At 42.6% G+C, this 16,990-nt stretch overlaps 1 protein-coding gene across 4 annotated transcripts in view; it reads right to left on the bottom strand.

Moving 5' to 3' along the window:
• Positions 1 to 16,990, bottom strand: part of FGL1 (fibrinogen like 1) — a 56,764-nt gene that overhangs the window by 9,403 nt on the left and 30,371 nt on the right. For all 4 annotated transcript variants that reach the window (XM_040418778.1, XM_040418779.1, XM_040418777.1 and 1 more), the window contains 2 exons: positions 14,474 to 14,633; positions 13,434 to 13,531 (listed from right to left, as the gene is read on the bottom strand). In XM_040418778.1, coding sequence (XP_040274712.1) covers positions 13,434 to 13,531; positions 14,474 to 14,633 — 258 coding nt within the window. The remainder of the gene's footprint in view (positions 1 to 13,433; positions 13,532 to 14,473; positions 14,634 to 16,990) is intronic.

Here is a 16,990-nt window from a genome sequence, read left to right as displayed (position 1 = left end):
ACGCCATATGGTTTTTGGAAGGCAGATTTTGCTGGACTGGTTTATTTACACTATGTACCCTTTCAAGCCCCCTGATGCACCCCTAGAGTAGAAACTCCATAAAAGTGACCCCATCTAGGAAACTACGGGATAAGGTGGTTGTTGTTTTGGGACTATTTTAGGGTAAATATGATTTTTGGTTGCTCTATATTACACTTTTTTGAGGCAAGGTAGCAAAAAATTTAAATTCTAAAATTGTTTCTACATTCGCTATTAAGTTTTGTGGAACACCTAAAGGGTTAACAAAGTTTGTAAAGTAACTTTTGAATACCTTGAGGGGTGTAGATTCTTAGATGGGGTCACTTTTTTGGAGTTTCTAGTCTAGGCTACATCAGGGGGGCTTCTAATGGGACATGGTGTAAATAAACCAGTCTAATGTAGGGGCTAATTTTTTGCGGGATGAGATGGAGGTTTTATTGGCACTAATTGGGGGTGCATATGACATTTTGATCACTCGCTATTACACTTTTTGTGATGTTAGGTGACCAAAAATGGCCTTTTTTTTACACTTTTTTAAAATTTTTAAACGCTGTTTATCCGGGGGGTTGGGTTAAATGTTATTTTTATAGAGAAGATTTTTACGGACGCGGCGATGCCCAATATGTATGGCTCTCAGACTTTGGAGACACTAAGCAGGCATCCTCAAACTGCGGCCCTCCAGATGTTGTAAAACTACAATTCCCACCATGCCCTGCTGATAGCTGTAGGTTGTCTGGGCATGCTGGGAGTTATAGTTTTACAACATCTGGAGGGCCGCAGTTTGAGGATGCCTGCACTAAAACTAATATTTTTTGGGGAAAAAATTGTTTCCGTATCTCCAAAGTCTGAGAGCCATAGTTTTTTATGTTCTCTAGGGGACTGTTGGGGATTATAAAAATTTTGTACTCCATGGAAGTGTGATACTCCCTGAAGCAATCGATAACGCAGAGGCCCGGATGATCGGGGCACGTGTCACATTGAGTGGTGGTGTCCTTCCGTATCCCCCTCCTGTGACACACTCTGCACTTTTTTGGGGTTTGTCCCTTCTTTTTAGTATGGGGGCCACACCTGGAAAATGTTGGCCAGGGACGATCCGGGCGCCTCCAATTCCCGAGGTACTCCGGCCTGAAAAGGTCCTTGAGGACTGCCTCATAGAATTGGAGGAATGTCCCTGTGTTGCCAGCGCTTCGGGATAGTACAAAAGCGTTGTACATGGCAACCTGTACCAAGTAGACCGCAACTTTTTTGTACCATGCCCGGGTTTTGCGCATGGCATTATATGGCTTGAGGACTTAATCAGAGAGATCAACTCCTCCCATATACCGATTGTAGTCGACGATAGAATCGGGCTTGAGGACCGTTGCCACGGTACCTCGCACAGGGACAGGGGTGATGCTGTTACCGTGGATTGTGGACAGTATAAGGACATCCCTCTTGTCCTTATACCTGACCAGCAACAGGTTTCCACTGGTAAGGGAAAGGGTCTCACCCCTGGGGATAGGTACCTGGAGGGGGTAGGTAGGGAGGCCGCATTGATTTTTCTGCACGGTCCCACAAGCGGACGTGGATCTGGCGGCAAGGGACCTGAACAAGGGGATACTAGTATAAAAGGTATTCACGTATAGGTGGTAACCCTTATCTAGCAGTGGGTGCATAAGGTCCCACATGAATGGGGGGACATTCTGTGGGTTCAATACGGGAATTTCGCCCCTCGTACACACAAAATTTGTAAGTGTACCCTGAGGTACTCTCACAAATTTTCTACCTTTTAACGCCATACCTCGCCCGCTTAGTGGGAATGTATTGGTGGAAACTGAGTCTCCCCTTGAACGCAACGAGAGACTCATCAACCGCGACCTCCCTTCCAGGTACGTAGGCCTGTGCAAATTTGGGGGCTGGGGGGGGCAAGTGGCAGGGGTGGGTCTAGGGTCTCACAGCTAAGTGCTGTGGACCCCAACCACCAGAAACAATAAATCAGATAAAGTTTTTTTAGTTTTTTTCCCCTAACTAACTTTTCCCTTCTATCCCTGCCTAATGGTGCCTCTCCCTCACTGACCCTAACCTACCTGGAGGGTGATGGGTGCAGGAGGGTGATGGGTGCCGACAGGGGGATCACAGGAGCTGGTGAGGACGGTGCTCGTTGGTGCAGGTGCAGCAGCAGGAAGAGGAGGGGAGAGAGGAGCGCCGGGAGTTTGAATCTCCCGCCTCTCTCCAGGACCAATCAGCACCATGAACAGCAGCCATCAGCACCACGGCCAGCACCGCCTCCCCCAAATGCTCGGACTGTGATTGGTGGTGTGTAATCACACCACCGATCACCGTCCTTTTCCGGTTCATCGGGTCACCGGAGACCCGAATGGACCGGAAACGCAGCAAACCGCAGGTCTGAATTGACCTGCGGTTTGCTGCAATCGCCGATGCGGGGGGGGTCCCCTTCCCGGCGTTGTGACAGGATGCCCGCTGAATGATTTCAGCGGACATCCTGTTCTGATTAACCCCCGCCGCGCCGCAATCACGTTTTAAAGTTAGGACGTACCGGTACGTCCTGAGTCCTTAAGGACTCGGCAAACGTGGCGTACCGGTACGTCCTAAGTCCCTAAGGGGTTAAAAAGTCCACCTCTACTCCACTCATTATTCTAACTTAGTAGCACCTGTCTGAGTTTTTTAAAGACACCTGTCCACCCCACAGTCAGTCAGACGTCAACTACTACCATGGGCAAGACCAAAGAGCTGTCAAAAGACACCAGAGACAAAATCGTGGACCTCCACAAGGCTGGAAAGGGCTACGGGGCAATTGCCAAGCAGCTTGGTGAAAATAGAGCAACTGTTGGATCAATTGTTAGAAAATGGAAGAGGATAAAGACGACTGTCAGTCTCCCTTGGACTGGGGCTCCATGCAAGATCTCACCTTGTGGGGATCACTGATGATAAGAAAGGTGAGGAATCACTGTTGGTAGAACACTACACCGTCATGGTTTTAAATCATGCATTACACGGAAGGTTCCCCTGCTCAAGTCATCACATGTCCAGACCCATCTGAAGTTTGCCAATGACCATCTGGACGATCCAGAGAAGGCATGGAAGAAAGTCATGTGGTCAGATGAGATCAAAGTAGAACTTTTTGGTCTAAACTTCACTCGTCATGTTTGGAGGACAAAAAAGGATGAGTTGCATCCCAAAAACACCATCCCTACTGTGAAGCATGAGGGTGGTAACATCATGCTTTGGGGGTGCTTTTCTGCGAAGGGGACAGGACGACTGCACTGTATTAAGGAGAGGATGAATGGGGCCATTAATTGTGAGATTTTGAGCAACTACCTCCTTCCCTCAGTCAGAGCATTGAAGATGGGTCGTGGCTGGGTCTTCCAACATGACAATGACCTGAAGCACACAGCCAGGATAACCAAGGAGTGGCTCCGTAAGAAGCATATCAAGGTTCTGGAGTGGCCTAGCCAGTCTCCAGACCTTAATCCAATAGAACATCTTTGGAGGGAGCTGAAACTCCGTATTGCTCAGCGACAGCCCCGAAACCTGACAGATCTAGAGGAGATCTGTGTGGAGAAGTGGGACAAAATCCCTGTTGCAGTGTGTGCAAACCTGGTCAATAACTACAGGAAACGTTTGACCTCTGTAATTGCAAACAAAGGTTTCTGTACCAAATATTAACACTGATTTTCTAAGGTGTTCAAATACTTATGTTCAGCAGTGCAAGATAAATAAACTCTTTAAAAATCATACAATGTGATTTCCTGATTTATTTATTTTTATTCTGTTTCTGAGAGTGGGAATTCACCTACAATTTGAATTTCAGACCCCTCCATTATTTCTAAGTGGGAGAACTTGCAAAATCGCAGGGTGTTCAAATACTTCTGTTCCTCACTGTATTCATCTGCCTCAGCTGGAGGTGTGGTCAAATCCTCACTGATCCATGCCTTGTTCCTTTTGACAAATTTGATGTTTTGTACACTGGTGGAGGACAACTTTGCCTGTTTGGGTATGATGACGCCACCTGCCGTGTTGAAAACCCTCTCTGAAGTGACACTGTACAAGACGGTCCAGCCACTGTTTCAATCTGCCTGCCCAGAAGTCCATGGGGTCAGAGAATGGGGTATGTGCCGGGAAAAGGCTACAGTAATATAGAAAACAAGATACCTTTAAACAATTTAAAAGAATAGACAGCTGGGCAGAAGTACGAATATCCTACAGCAGAATAAAATTTGGGTAAAGGCAAGAACTGCGCCATATTTCTATAATGACAAGACAACTTTTACAGACACTTGACGAGTCCATCTCATGGTATAGAGAAGAATTAAACTTTTGAGAAGAATTAAAATTTGTTGAAGGCGCATAACTGCACCACTATGGACACGTGGCCAAAACTCCAACTGATGGCATAGTATAGAGAAGAATTCTAGTTTTGAGAAGCATTCAATGTGGTTGAAGGCATGGAATTGTGCCACAATTACCTCAACTACAGTAAGTGTTACAGCAGCAACTGCACCATCAACAACTTGGACAGGTGGGAATTTAGCTTGCACACAAGCTAATTGCTGGTTGCGATTAGCTTTCTCATGGCCACACATTCTGTTATGGATGTTTCACGATGTTTCACAATGAAGCGGAGGATGAGGAGGAATCTGAGCAAGAGAAGAAACAGCTGATGATGACAAAGTCACTGTACTGCCTGGGGATATGGCCAGGATGTGACGAAGAAGACTAGGAGACAGAGGACACACTTGTTCTGATTCAGAATGCTGGCTATTTCTATTTTCGCACAGGATCCAGTCATGCCAACTCATGTTCTGCAATAGAGCCCTGGTACCTATTTTTGTGTTCGAATGCCTATGGCTTATTTTATTCCTGCACATCTTGCACACGGCAGTGGTTTTTTTTGTGCTGGCCTTGAGCAGAAAAAACGCCATACGGGAGATACTCTCACAGTGCTAGCGGCAGCCAAGCTTGGCCCAGGTCTGGCACTTTTTGAGCCTGCACCCTCAGTATCAGCGACATCACTGATTCCTGAGCCGATGACAATGGAAGCAGATCTGGCCCTGCAAATTATTTTGGAGGTTTTGACAATACATTGGCTCCTCTGCTGTCTCCTCCTCCTCTTCAGCATCCCGATCTGGCTCTCCGGTCCTGTCCAACATACAATCATTGTTATGGTCCTCACCTTCCTCAATACTTTTATCTGTCTGTGATAAATCATTGTGGGCTCCTTGGCTCCTCTCCCAAAAGCCTGCTCTATTTTTGCCCCAACTGCATTGCTACCGCTGCCCCCACCAACCCTACCACCATGGCTACAAGTGCCACTACCACCAACACAACTATGCATGGAATAGCCCACCTCACCCTGACCCCCCTCCTAATGGCAGTCCAAACGCTGACTGTTCACACATAAGTCATCGATAGGGACACTCTCTTCAATGTCTTCCATAGTGCATGATGTTTTGTTGCCTCTTCTTAGAAAAAAAAAGAAGGGTCACTCTAGGAGGGGCAGTGAAGACCTAGATGATGCAACTAATAGGCTTTTCTGGGGCTGCAAGGAGGAGGAGTGGGAAGAATCTTGTGAGCCCTGGTTCCAAGGCACGGTGTCAGACTCAGAAATGACCTCAACATCATCCTGCTGTGACTAAGAGGAGGAGTGAGCCATTCAGTCCACAATCTCATCCTCTTTCTTCTCAATAATAATGTGGCACTTATCAGAAGTCAGGGAGATCTGTGGCCTGCTACTACTTGCCCGACTATTGTACCTCTTTAGTGCCCCACTGGCCTCCATTATGTTCAAGGAATGCAGGTTCTACGTGTATACTGAGCCCAACCTATATTCCACCATTATTATGTGTGTTTGCAGAGTGCTGTTGCGTTGTTTGTTTTTTGCTTTTGTGCTTCCAGCTATGGCGACATGCATCTGCGCACTGGGATGTACTGACTGACCCCCAATTTCTTTTTTCTTTGCAGTCTGTTTTGGAGGTGTGGCTGTCTCCATTGGTTGTTCACTCTTGATTAACCTGTCTGTATCATAGGCTGATTTTAATTAGCACAAGTATAAAGCTGTATTCCGCTCTCCCTGTATTTATTGGAGGCCATCTGGCACAAGGAAAGCTGTAATACAGAGTGGGCTCAGTATACACGTGGAACCTGCATTCCCTCAACATAATGGAGGCCAGTGTGGCACCAAAAAGGTACGATATAGTAAGTAAACCTTTTTGCAAGAAAATTAGCATTGCACAAAATGAATAAACAGAAAGAGAGAGACTGTCGAGTGCAAAAAGAAAAAGAAGATGCGGCCCTAGCTGTCCTGGAATCCCTTGATTGTGAGAATGCAAACCCATGTCAAAGTTTACACCTCCGTTCTCCCAGTATGGTAACATCGAGACTTTTGTCAATTTGGTGACTAAGGATCTTAAGGCTATTAAGACACCTAGGTCCGCTGTTAACAACAATCTTGACCCAGGTGAAATATCAGCTCTTTCAGAACTAAGGGATAATCGGGAGCTAGTCATCATGGAGAGACAAATGTACGAGGATATGGTGATGACTCCATTGAGGGACACGCAGACGTATAAGAAATTAGACACTAATCCCACATCGCGTTTCCTTGAGGAACTCAGAGTCATTCTGTTGGCAGCAAAGAGGGATAATTTAATCTCGAAAGATGAATATAAATTCTTGTGCAATTCTTGTCCAACTATTGCAACACTATATGCAATATCTAAGATTCAAAAAACATCAGTCAATATGTAGACGTATTCATTTCTCCATTTGTTCCTTCCCTGCTGTCTTACATTAGAGACACCAAAGATGCGGTCACCAGGTTACAGGAGATTCAAGTCAGAGACCACACTTATCTTGCTAGTTTGGATATTGAGGCACTGTACACCAATATTAAGCACGACTTGGGAATAAAGGCAGTAAGTTCTTTTCTATACACAAAGGGCACCCAATTTCACGCTCACAACGAGCTAGTACTCACATTATTACTCACATTATTCCTCCTTACACACAATAATTTTTTATTTAATGGCAATTTTTTTTACAGCAAATTGGTACAGCAATGGGTAGTAAATGTGCAACAAATTACGCAAATCTTTTTTTAGGGTGGTGGGAAAACACTTCTATTTACGGAGCACTTTCAAAAGCACATCAAGCACGTTTTGTTTTGGGGGCATTTTATAGATGATGTTTTGATTTTATGGGATGGCACCATGGCACTATTTCATGAATTTGTGAAGAGTCTCAACAATAATGATATAGGTATGAAATTTACCTCAGAGATACATCAAAATACCCTTACCCACCAGTGTCCATTGACACTGGTGGCAGCATGAATACGGAAGTCTACCGTAAACCTACATCCACAAATAACCTGCTACATTGGCAGAGCCATCATTCTCTGCCTCTGAGAAGAGGAATACCCATTGGACAGTACATAAGGGAACGTCGTAACTGCTCAAGTGACTCTGCGTTCCTCAGGGAATGTGATACGCTGTTTGGAAGATTCCATCAAAGAGAATATCCGAAAAAGACCTTACATAAAGCCTTTTATAGATCAAAAAATACCCATCGTCCTGACTTACTGAGTAAAAATGAGAAAATTGATACCCCTGCTACTATTAGGTGCATCGGCACCTTTGATGTTCAGCACTGCAGGGTTTTTCAAATTCTGCAAAAGCACTGGCATGTCTTACAAACTGACAATGACCTGAGCGAGGTTCTATTGACCAAACCGAGTGTTACCTATCATAGAGGTAAAAACCTCAAAGACCATCTTGTGCACAGTTTTCACAGTAAGGATCCCCCAAAAACAATGTGATTGAGATCTAATGTAGTGGGTAGTTACCCATGTGGGAGATGTAGTTTCTGTCCCTACATTAAAAAGATAAAAGAATTTATAAATCCTGTGGATGGCAACAAATATGAAATTAGGCAATTCATTAATTGTCAAACAATGGGCATAGTGTATGTGGCCCAGTGCCCTTTCTAAAATTGTATGTTGGTAAAACATCACAAGAGTTTCGACAGCGGATTTGCAAACACAGAAGCAGTATCAATATTAAATCTGACACCACAATATCTAGGCATGTTAGGACTTTCCACAAGGGAGATCCTGGCTGTCTAAATTTTTGGGGCTTGTGTATAAAGACACTTGGTGCACGTAGAGGAAATTTGGATAGAGTTCTTCTTTAAGAAGAAACAAGATGGATTTACCGTCTTGATAGCCTCATCCCAAAAGGCCTCAATGAAGGCTTCACTTTTTCTTCCTTTTTAGAATAATTATCTGCATTTTTCAATCAAACATGATCGATATTTATTAATTTGTGAGCAGGCGTAGACGCTGTTATGATTATCTATATTTACTACTATAAATATGTTACGTTTAGCGAGATCACATTTTTTATGCCCACTGTGCTATAGATATGATACCATTTCGGGTGAGATACGATTTAAAAGTATGATCTCATCCCAATGAGTGTAAATCTAGCTATGGTGCTCCCTTGTATCATCTAGGGCTCACATAGCCGAAACACAGCAGAGATGGCGATAATACCTGTTAAGCTGCAGCGCCGTGAGACTAAGTCAGCGCGCAGCCTCAGTGATGAAGAGAAACGAACTCTGAGACGAAGTGTACGCGCAGGCGCAGTAAGGCAGAGCGATGCGCCTGAAGACTAAGTGTACGCGCAGGCGCACTATGAGAAGAGGCGCTTCGGGTACATTTAAGTTCTGGCGCAGGTACTGGATGCGCATCTTACTCACCTGAACGCTCCCACCGGGATAACGGTGGTGCAGTGTCATCGTTACTTGCAGGTCGCCTATTGATGATAGGGCCTGATACTCACCCACTCGCATCCTCCATACCTATTGGCCCTTTTAGTCTGCTCCCAAGGTGGAGACAGCATTTATAAGGTCCTTAAACAGCGTCTTTATTCAATTCTGTCCGTTACCCCTGATGAAGCCAGATTAGCTGGTGAAACATGTTGCGGGACAGTTTAATGTTTTAGACTCTGTGATCCATGTCAGTTCCAGCCACAAGTATTAATAGCAGAGCCTATCCTAGTTTGAATAGTGTTTGCACATAGAATTTTCTATACAGATAGGACGGTGCTGTATAGGTCTGCTAATACAGTATTAAAGTGTGTGAAGGCACGGGGAGTGCACCCCCGGCTCACATTGTAGCTAGGATTCACATGCTGCAGTACTGACAGGGCATCAGATAGTTTTAACTCTTTCCGTAGCTCACTTTCTTTTCACTGAAAAACTCTTAGCAGATTTAATAAAAGTTAAAGGGAACCTGTCATGTGGATATTTGATTATAATCTAACTAATTATATACAATCATTAACTACTAAAAAGTGCCTTAGATGTATTCACTTACTGGTGTGACAGATGGTTACCTCATAATATACACACAAAGATGCCACATGCCGCATGCTAATGAGCTGATTTGAGTCCAGCGTATATTTAATTCAGAGCTATAGCCACTCCCCTGCCCACCTGCTGCTGATTCATATGGAAAACGTCAATCAGCAGCAGGTAGGCGGGGAGAGTCAGGAGCTCATGAATATTCAGGACTCATCATTATCAGCTGTAGCTTTTCAATACAAGATGTTGGCAGATTGACTGGGTCAATTAAAGAAAGTGACCCAGCATTTTGCTAAGAGAATCAGTCACTTATTTATGTTGCCCTTAATTAGGACACCATAAAACTGGTGACAGGTTCCCTTTAAGTTTTAATATCTGGGACAAGAGAGGTTAATAGCCTAAACAGGCTTTATTTGTTGATTACTAATAAACCCTTCCTAGATAGGGTCTAGTATTTTGTTAGCAATTTAGTATGGGCTCAGCGTGCATGTGGAACCTGCATTCCTTGAATTTATTGGAGTATTTAGTGTTAGGTTCCTGTCCTAAAGAGATCACCTTGACGTTGGTGGACAGGCACAAATTATTTTGTACAAAATGTATTTGCCAAGAATCTCACATTTGTTACGTAGCATTAGCATTTTACATTTGGCACTGTTGCATTTACTTTATTATTTGTGTTTGCAGAGTGCTGTTGCATTGTTTGTTTTTTGCTTTAGTGCTATAAACACCCAGATATATAGTATATTCAATACATATTCAGCTCCTACAATGACAAATAGCACAGTCCCCAAATCACAGAACGGCCACCACTTGCCCCCCTTCATTCCTCACACCAAGAATAAACTTCACTCTGCTGGAGAGTGATACTGCCATCTGCTGGCTGCAGCTGATGAAACAACTGGAGATCTTTTTGTCTCTCATAGGTGCTCTCTGGTGTCAGAGAAAATGGTAATATTGGAAGAGATGGTAATATTGAAGAGATAATATAGTCCATCCCATATTGCTCTTTTCATTTTCTGAGTATTGTCAGCAGATATCTAAAAAGGCATATTTTATGTTCATAGAGAAGATGCAGGATGAACAGTACACAATTATACACGATGCTGACTCTGGCAGATCATCTGTCATCCATGCACCAACAGAGGTCACAATCAAGGACCTTCTTATCTGTAAAGCTGGTAAAACACATGCATTTTGAAGATATATACAACTGCATCTAATATTGTAGTAGGAGGTTTTAACCTCCATGTATGAAAGAGAAAACCTGGGCTGCATCTAGTAAGCAAAGTAAATTTCAGAAAGACATGGCTATTTTATTACAATCCTGAAATCCTGAATTATTCATGTGTGAGAATGAACATTCCCTATCTACTTCCAGACATTACTTTAGATTTATCTTCCAATTCAAATTTCACAGCAGAGGATTGGAAATAAAAGGGAATCTCCTTAATTGAAATTAACTGAGTTTCACGCTCTATAGATGTTAGCAATAATACTGTAGCTAAATATTCAGCCGCCACGACTGAACGGTTTAACCCTTTAAGGACCGGGCTCATTTTCACCTTCAGGACCAGGTCATTTTTAGCAAATCTGACCAGTGTCACTTTATGTGGTGATAACTTTAAAATGCTTTGACTTATCCAGGCCATTCTGAGATTGTTTTTTCGTCACATATTGTACTTCATGACACTGGTAAAATGGAGTCCAAAAAATTCATTTTTATTTATAAAAAAAATACCAAATTTGCCAAAAATTTGGAAATATTTGCAAACTTCCAAGTTTCAATTTCTCTACTTCTATAATACATATTAATACCTACAAAAATAGTTATTGCTTTACATTTCCCATATGTCTACTTCATGTTAGGATCATTTTGGGAATGACATTTTATTTTTGGGGGACGTTACAAGGCTTAGAAGTTTAGAAGTAAATCTTGAAATTTCTCAGAAATTTTCAAAAACCAACTTTTTAAGGACCAGTTCAGGTCTGAAGTCACTTTGTGAAGCTCACATAATAGAAACCACCCAAAAATTACCCCATCTAAGAAACTACAAACTACAAACTTCAAAACGGATTTTACAAACGTTGTTTACCCTTTAGGTGTTCCACAAGAATTAATGGAAAATAGAGATACAATTTCAAAATTTCACTTTTTTGGCAGATTTTTCATTTTAATATTTTTTTTCCAGTTACAAAGCAAGGGTTAACAGCCAAACAAAACTCAATATTTATGGCCCTGATTCTGTAGTTTACAGAAACACCCCATATGTAGTCGTAAACTGCTGTATGGGCACACGGCAGGGTGCAGAAGGAAAGGAATGCCATACGGTTTTTGGAAGGCAGGTTTTGCTGGACTGGTTTTTTTGACACCATGTCCCATTTGAAGCCCCCTGATGCACCCCTAGAGTAGAAACTCCAAAAAAGTGACCCCATTTTAGAAACTACGGGATAGGGTGGAAGTTTTGTTGGTACTAGTTTAGGGTACATATGATTTTTGGTTGCTCTATATTACACTTTTTGTGAGGCAAGGTAACAAGAAATAGCTGTTTTGTCACCTTTTTTTTTGTTATTTACAACATTCATCTGACAGGTTAGATCATGTGGTATTTTTATAGAGCAGGTTGTCACGGACGCGGCGATACCTAATATGTATACTTTTTGTTATTTATGTAAGTTTTACACAATGATTTCATTTTTTAAACAAAAAAAAAATCATGTTTTAGTGTCTCCATAGTCTGAGAGCCATAGTTTTTTCAGTTTTTGGGCTATTATCTTAGGTAAGGTCTCATTTTTTGAGGGATGAGATGACAGTTTGATTGGCACTATTTTGGGGTGCATATGACTTTTGATCGCTTGCTATTACACTTTTTGTGATGTAAGGTGACAAAAAATTGTTTATTTAGCACAGTTTTTATTTTTTATTTTTTACGGCGCTCATCTGGCAGTTGGGGTATGGGACTTAGCCTTCATGCACACGACCATATGTATTTTGCGGTCCGCAATAAATGGATCCGCAAAAAATACAGATGACGTCCGTGTGCATTCTGTATTTTGCGGAATGGAACAGTCCTATCCTTGTCCGTAATGAGGACAATAATAAAACATGTTCTTTTTTTTACGGAACGGAAATACGGACATAAGGAAATGGAATGCACAGGGAGTACCTTACGTTTTTTTTTGCGGAAATGAATTTTGAAATTAATAGTTCCGCATACGGTCCGCAAAAAAACCAGAACAGACACGGAAAGAAAATACGTTTGTGTGCATGAGGCCTTAAAGGGTATGTGACATGAAACACATTCTACATTTTTTCAAACCAGCACCTGGATCTGCATACTTTTGTAATTTTGTGTAATGTTAGCATTGCCACTGAGTTCTTAAATAAAATGTATCTGAATAGCGCCATCTGCTGTTTGTTCTTTTCCTTATTTCTTGTCCACCTCACTGAGCTGGTCGCACATGCTCAGTTTCAATCTTCAACAGCCACCAGCCATATTTACTGTTAGAAGCTGTAGCAGTTACAGGGAAAGAGCTACAGCAGAAAGGGCACATCCACTAAGAAAGGCCAGACCCCTGAGCTGCCAGCCTGAAAGAAATCTAGCAGAACAATTGGAGCAATGAATGGGGAGATCTCTGGATCCATGTGAGTTACAGGGCTGGTTCTAACTTTGTTAGAAAAGCATTGCTACTGTATGTCCTATATGATGTCTACGGTAATTTTCATGTTTTACATCAACCATGACATAACCCCTTTCAATGTGTCATATTTTACTTTTTACATGTTCATAGGCTACTAAATGTGTGATGGAACATGCCACCATTTTCTTCCCTTTACACAAAATCTTTAAACTCTGAATTACCCTGAAATTCAAGGTATGTGTAGACAGGCAGGACCCCATAAGAAATCTATGGGTGCTGCACTACAGACAACACAAGCCAGAAGTCATAAAGAGCTGTAGTATGATGAAGTGTGTGAGCGCATAGATGAATACAACACAGGGTATGCCAAATGTAGCTGACATATGCAGTGTATTACAATGAAATACATGTACCTTGTAATGTCAGGTAATGCAGGTTGTCATTCCCAAGCCAGTATTCTCCCATTGCTTTGCTGAAATCTCCAAAACCTTGTTTGTAGTCAGTCCAGTTCCTCAAAGAAAAGAATTATTAAAGAAAATAGTCTAAATTACTAAAAAATTTTATGGCATTGCCAGGGGCGGACTGGGAACTAAAAGTGGCCCTGGAAAAAGTACTAAAAGTGGCCTTGTTTTGTAGTCAGTCCAAATTGATGGAAGGCAGGGCCGGCAATACCATATTGTGGCATATTATACCACCCCAACAGAGCCAAATACCACAGTCCATCACAAAATACTGCCAGCAGCACATAATACATCCCCAAAAACTTCCACCGGTTGGCCGTGATTAGGACCCAGACAGCTCCCTGGGCATCAGCCCCTCCCCCCCCCCCCCCCGGGAAATTTGCCAGTAAGGTCTATGGCCAGTCCGCCCCTGGTCATTGTTAGGGGCGGACTGGCTATAAACTGTATAGGGATGCCCAGGGGGCCGTCTGAGCCCACCTCACTGCAGCTGGCCAGGTACATAATGATCTGACGCTCTCAGCACTAATTCATGTAGGAGCTTTAGGTATTCCTGCACCTGGCCAGCGGCAGCAGGAGCCCTCCTGAATTCAACTGTATACCCATCCTCAGTCTGGTGATGGGGCGGTATATTATGCTGCAATGTGGTGTATGGTTTTGCTTGGACGATAATTTGTGCTGTACTATGGTATTACTGGCCCCGCCTACTTCTGTTGTCCCCGCCTACTTCTGTTGTCCCCGCCTACTTCTGTTGTCCCTGCCTTCTTGTGGCTTGTGTTGGCCCCGCCTACTTGCTTTGCCTCGCCTTCTTACAATTTGAACTCGCCTACATCACGGGGACACATCTAGTTTTTTTTCCAGGGCCGCTTTAAGTTCTCAGTCTGCCCCTGGTCATCGGATATATTTCATTTAATTAGATAAAATGAAATCTAACCATTCTGACTGCAAACATCTTACATAATGTCAAAAGACAGAAGAGAAAAGGTAACAATTACCTATAAAAGTTCTGACTTCCATCAGAGCGTCTCTGGAAGACCGTCCACCCCCCTCCCTCAGACATGTCACAGAATGCAGAGAATGAGGTGTTGCTCTGCAGGGGTTTCATTTTATAGAATCCACTTTGTTTGTGTCCATCGTTGTAGATCTCGCCACAGTCTGTTCAAAAAGCAGCACATAAGCAATCATTGTAATTAACCCCTCCAGAACCAGGCCAGTTTTCGGGTTTTTTCCTCTCTGCATTTTAGGGCTATAACCTTGTTACTTTTTCCGTTCACATAGCCACATGAGGGCTTGTTTTTTTAGTTTGTTTTTTGCAAAAATTATATTTTGGTATCATTCCAAAAAAATCTTTCTGGGGTGAAATTGAAAAAAAAACCCACCTGCAATTCTAAAACAATTATTTATTTATTTTTATTTATTTATTTGGGGGGGTGGGTGGGTGTTTTTACAGCATTCACTATAAGCTAAAAATGACATGATGACATTATTCTGTGGGTCAGCACAATTACAGTGATTCCACATTTACCGTATATAGTCTTTCTTATGTTTTATTTCTTTTGAAAAATAAAAACCTCTAAAAAAAATGTCTTTGCACCTATTTTTTTTGGGGTGGTTCAACCTCTAGTTTTAGTGGTACCATTTTGGGGTAGAAACTAGTTTTTGATCACTTTTTATAAAATTTTTGTGGAGGGGTCAGTGAGGTGAAAAAACAGAAAATCAGCCATTTAGGCCCCTTTCACACGGGCGAAATTTCCGCGCGGGTGCGGATGCGGTACGATTTTCACGCACGGTTGCTAGGTGACGATCGGGGTGGGGACCCGATCATTATTATTTTCCCTTATAACATGGTTATAAGGGAAAATAATAGCATTCTGAATACAGAATGCTAAGTAAAAAGGGCTGGAGGGGTTAAAAAAAATTAAAAAATAATTTAACTCACCTTAATCCACTTGTTCGCGCAGCCGGCATCTCTTCTGTCTTCATCTGTGAGGAAAAGGACCTTTGATGACGTCCCTACGCTCATCACATGATCTATCACCATGGTGATGGATAATGTGAATGACCATGTGATGAGCGTAGTGACGTCATCAAAGGTCCTTTTCCTCACAGATGAAGACAGAAGAGATGCCGGCTGCGCGAACAAGTGGATTAAGGTGAGTTAAATAATATATATTTTTTTTTAACCCCTCCAGCCCTATTGTACTATGCATTCTGTATTCAGAATGCTATTATTTTCCCTTATAACCATGTTATAAGGGGAAATAATACAATCTACACAACCTTGAACCCAAACCTGAACTTCTGTGAAGAAGTTCGGGTCTGGGTACCACATTCAGTTTTTTATCACGCGCGTGCAAAACACATTGCACCGCGCGATAAAAACTGAACAACGGAACGTAATCGCAGTCAAAACTAACTGCAATTGTGTACCTACTCGCGCGGGTTTGCCGCAGTGCACCGGGACGCATCCGGACCTAATCCGGACACGCTCGTGTGAAAATTTTTAGATGCAACAAATATACTTTTATCATTTTAATATGTAAAATTGGGAAGGAGTTGACTTGAATTTTTAGTTGTATTTTTCATATTTTGAGAATTATTTTTAGTCCCCTTAGGGGACTTGAATCTGCGATCAACTGACTATAGACTGCAATAGAATACTACAGCAGTTTATGACATTTTGACAGGCTTCCTATTAAGCTCTGTCACAGGCCTAGGCTGCAATAGTAACTGATTGAAATACCGCAATTTCACCTCATGGGCACCAATCGGAGGACAGAGGGAGCCCCCTCTGTCTAACCGCTCAGATGTCATTAGTCAATAGCATCTGAGGGGTTAAATGAGCAGGATTGGAGTAATTTCTGATCCTGGTCATTGCTGGTGGATGTCATGTATTACACGGCTAATGGCACCTGATACGTAAGGAGTGGGATCACCTCATGAGCCTGCTCCATACATGTCTCCCACACCTTGGATGTTCCATTACTGAACATCCAAGAGTACTGGGGTAGACTTATCTAAAGCTATTCAAGTAAAACATGGAGTACTTGTCCATAGCAAGAATCCAGCTCTCATTGCTCACAGGCCCTTTGAGTATTGAAAATCATGAACTGATTGGTAACTGTGCTCCATACAGTACTCCACTTTTCCTTTTCACTAGCTGAATGTCCTTCTCCATGTGTATATGATATGCTTATTCCATATCAATGTTGTCGTCATATTTTATTTCTAAGCACATTTCTAAGATCAGAGTGCTTATGGGTGAAGTCCATAGGAACAGCACATAGCTACTGACCCTGAAAGAAGTTTTCTAGTACTGTTATATTGATGGCTTATCCTCTGGGTAGGCCAACAATGTCTTACCAGCGGGAGTCCAACATGCTGCACCCCCACTGATCAGCTGTTTTGCAGTAGCTCCGGTCCCAGAAGTTGGCGCTGGTACTACACAGCTTTGTCTATGGCGTGATGGCTTCAGCTGGACATTGCAGAGCTGCTCACATTCATTTCAATGG

Source organism: Bufo bufo, chromosome 2 (genome assembly GCF_905171765.1).
Source record: "Bufo bufo chromosome 2, aBufBuf1.1, whole genome shotgun sequence".
NCBI lineage: Eukaryota > Metazoa > Chordata > Amphibia > Anura > Bufonidae > Bufo > Bufo bufo.
This window is presented reverse-complemented; position numbering and strand designations above follow the sequence as displayed.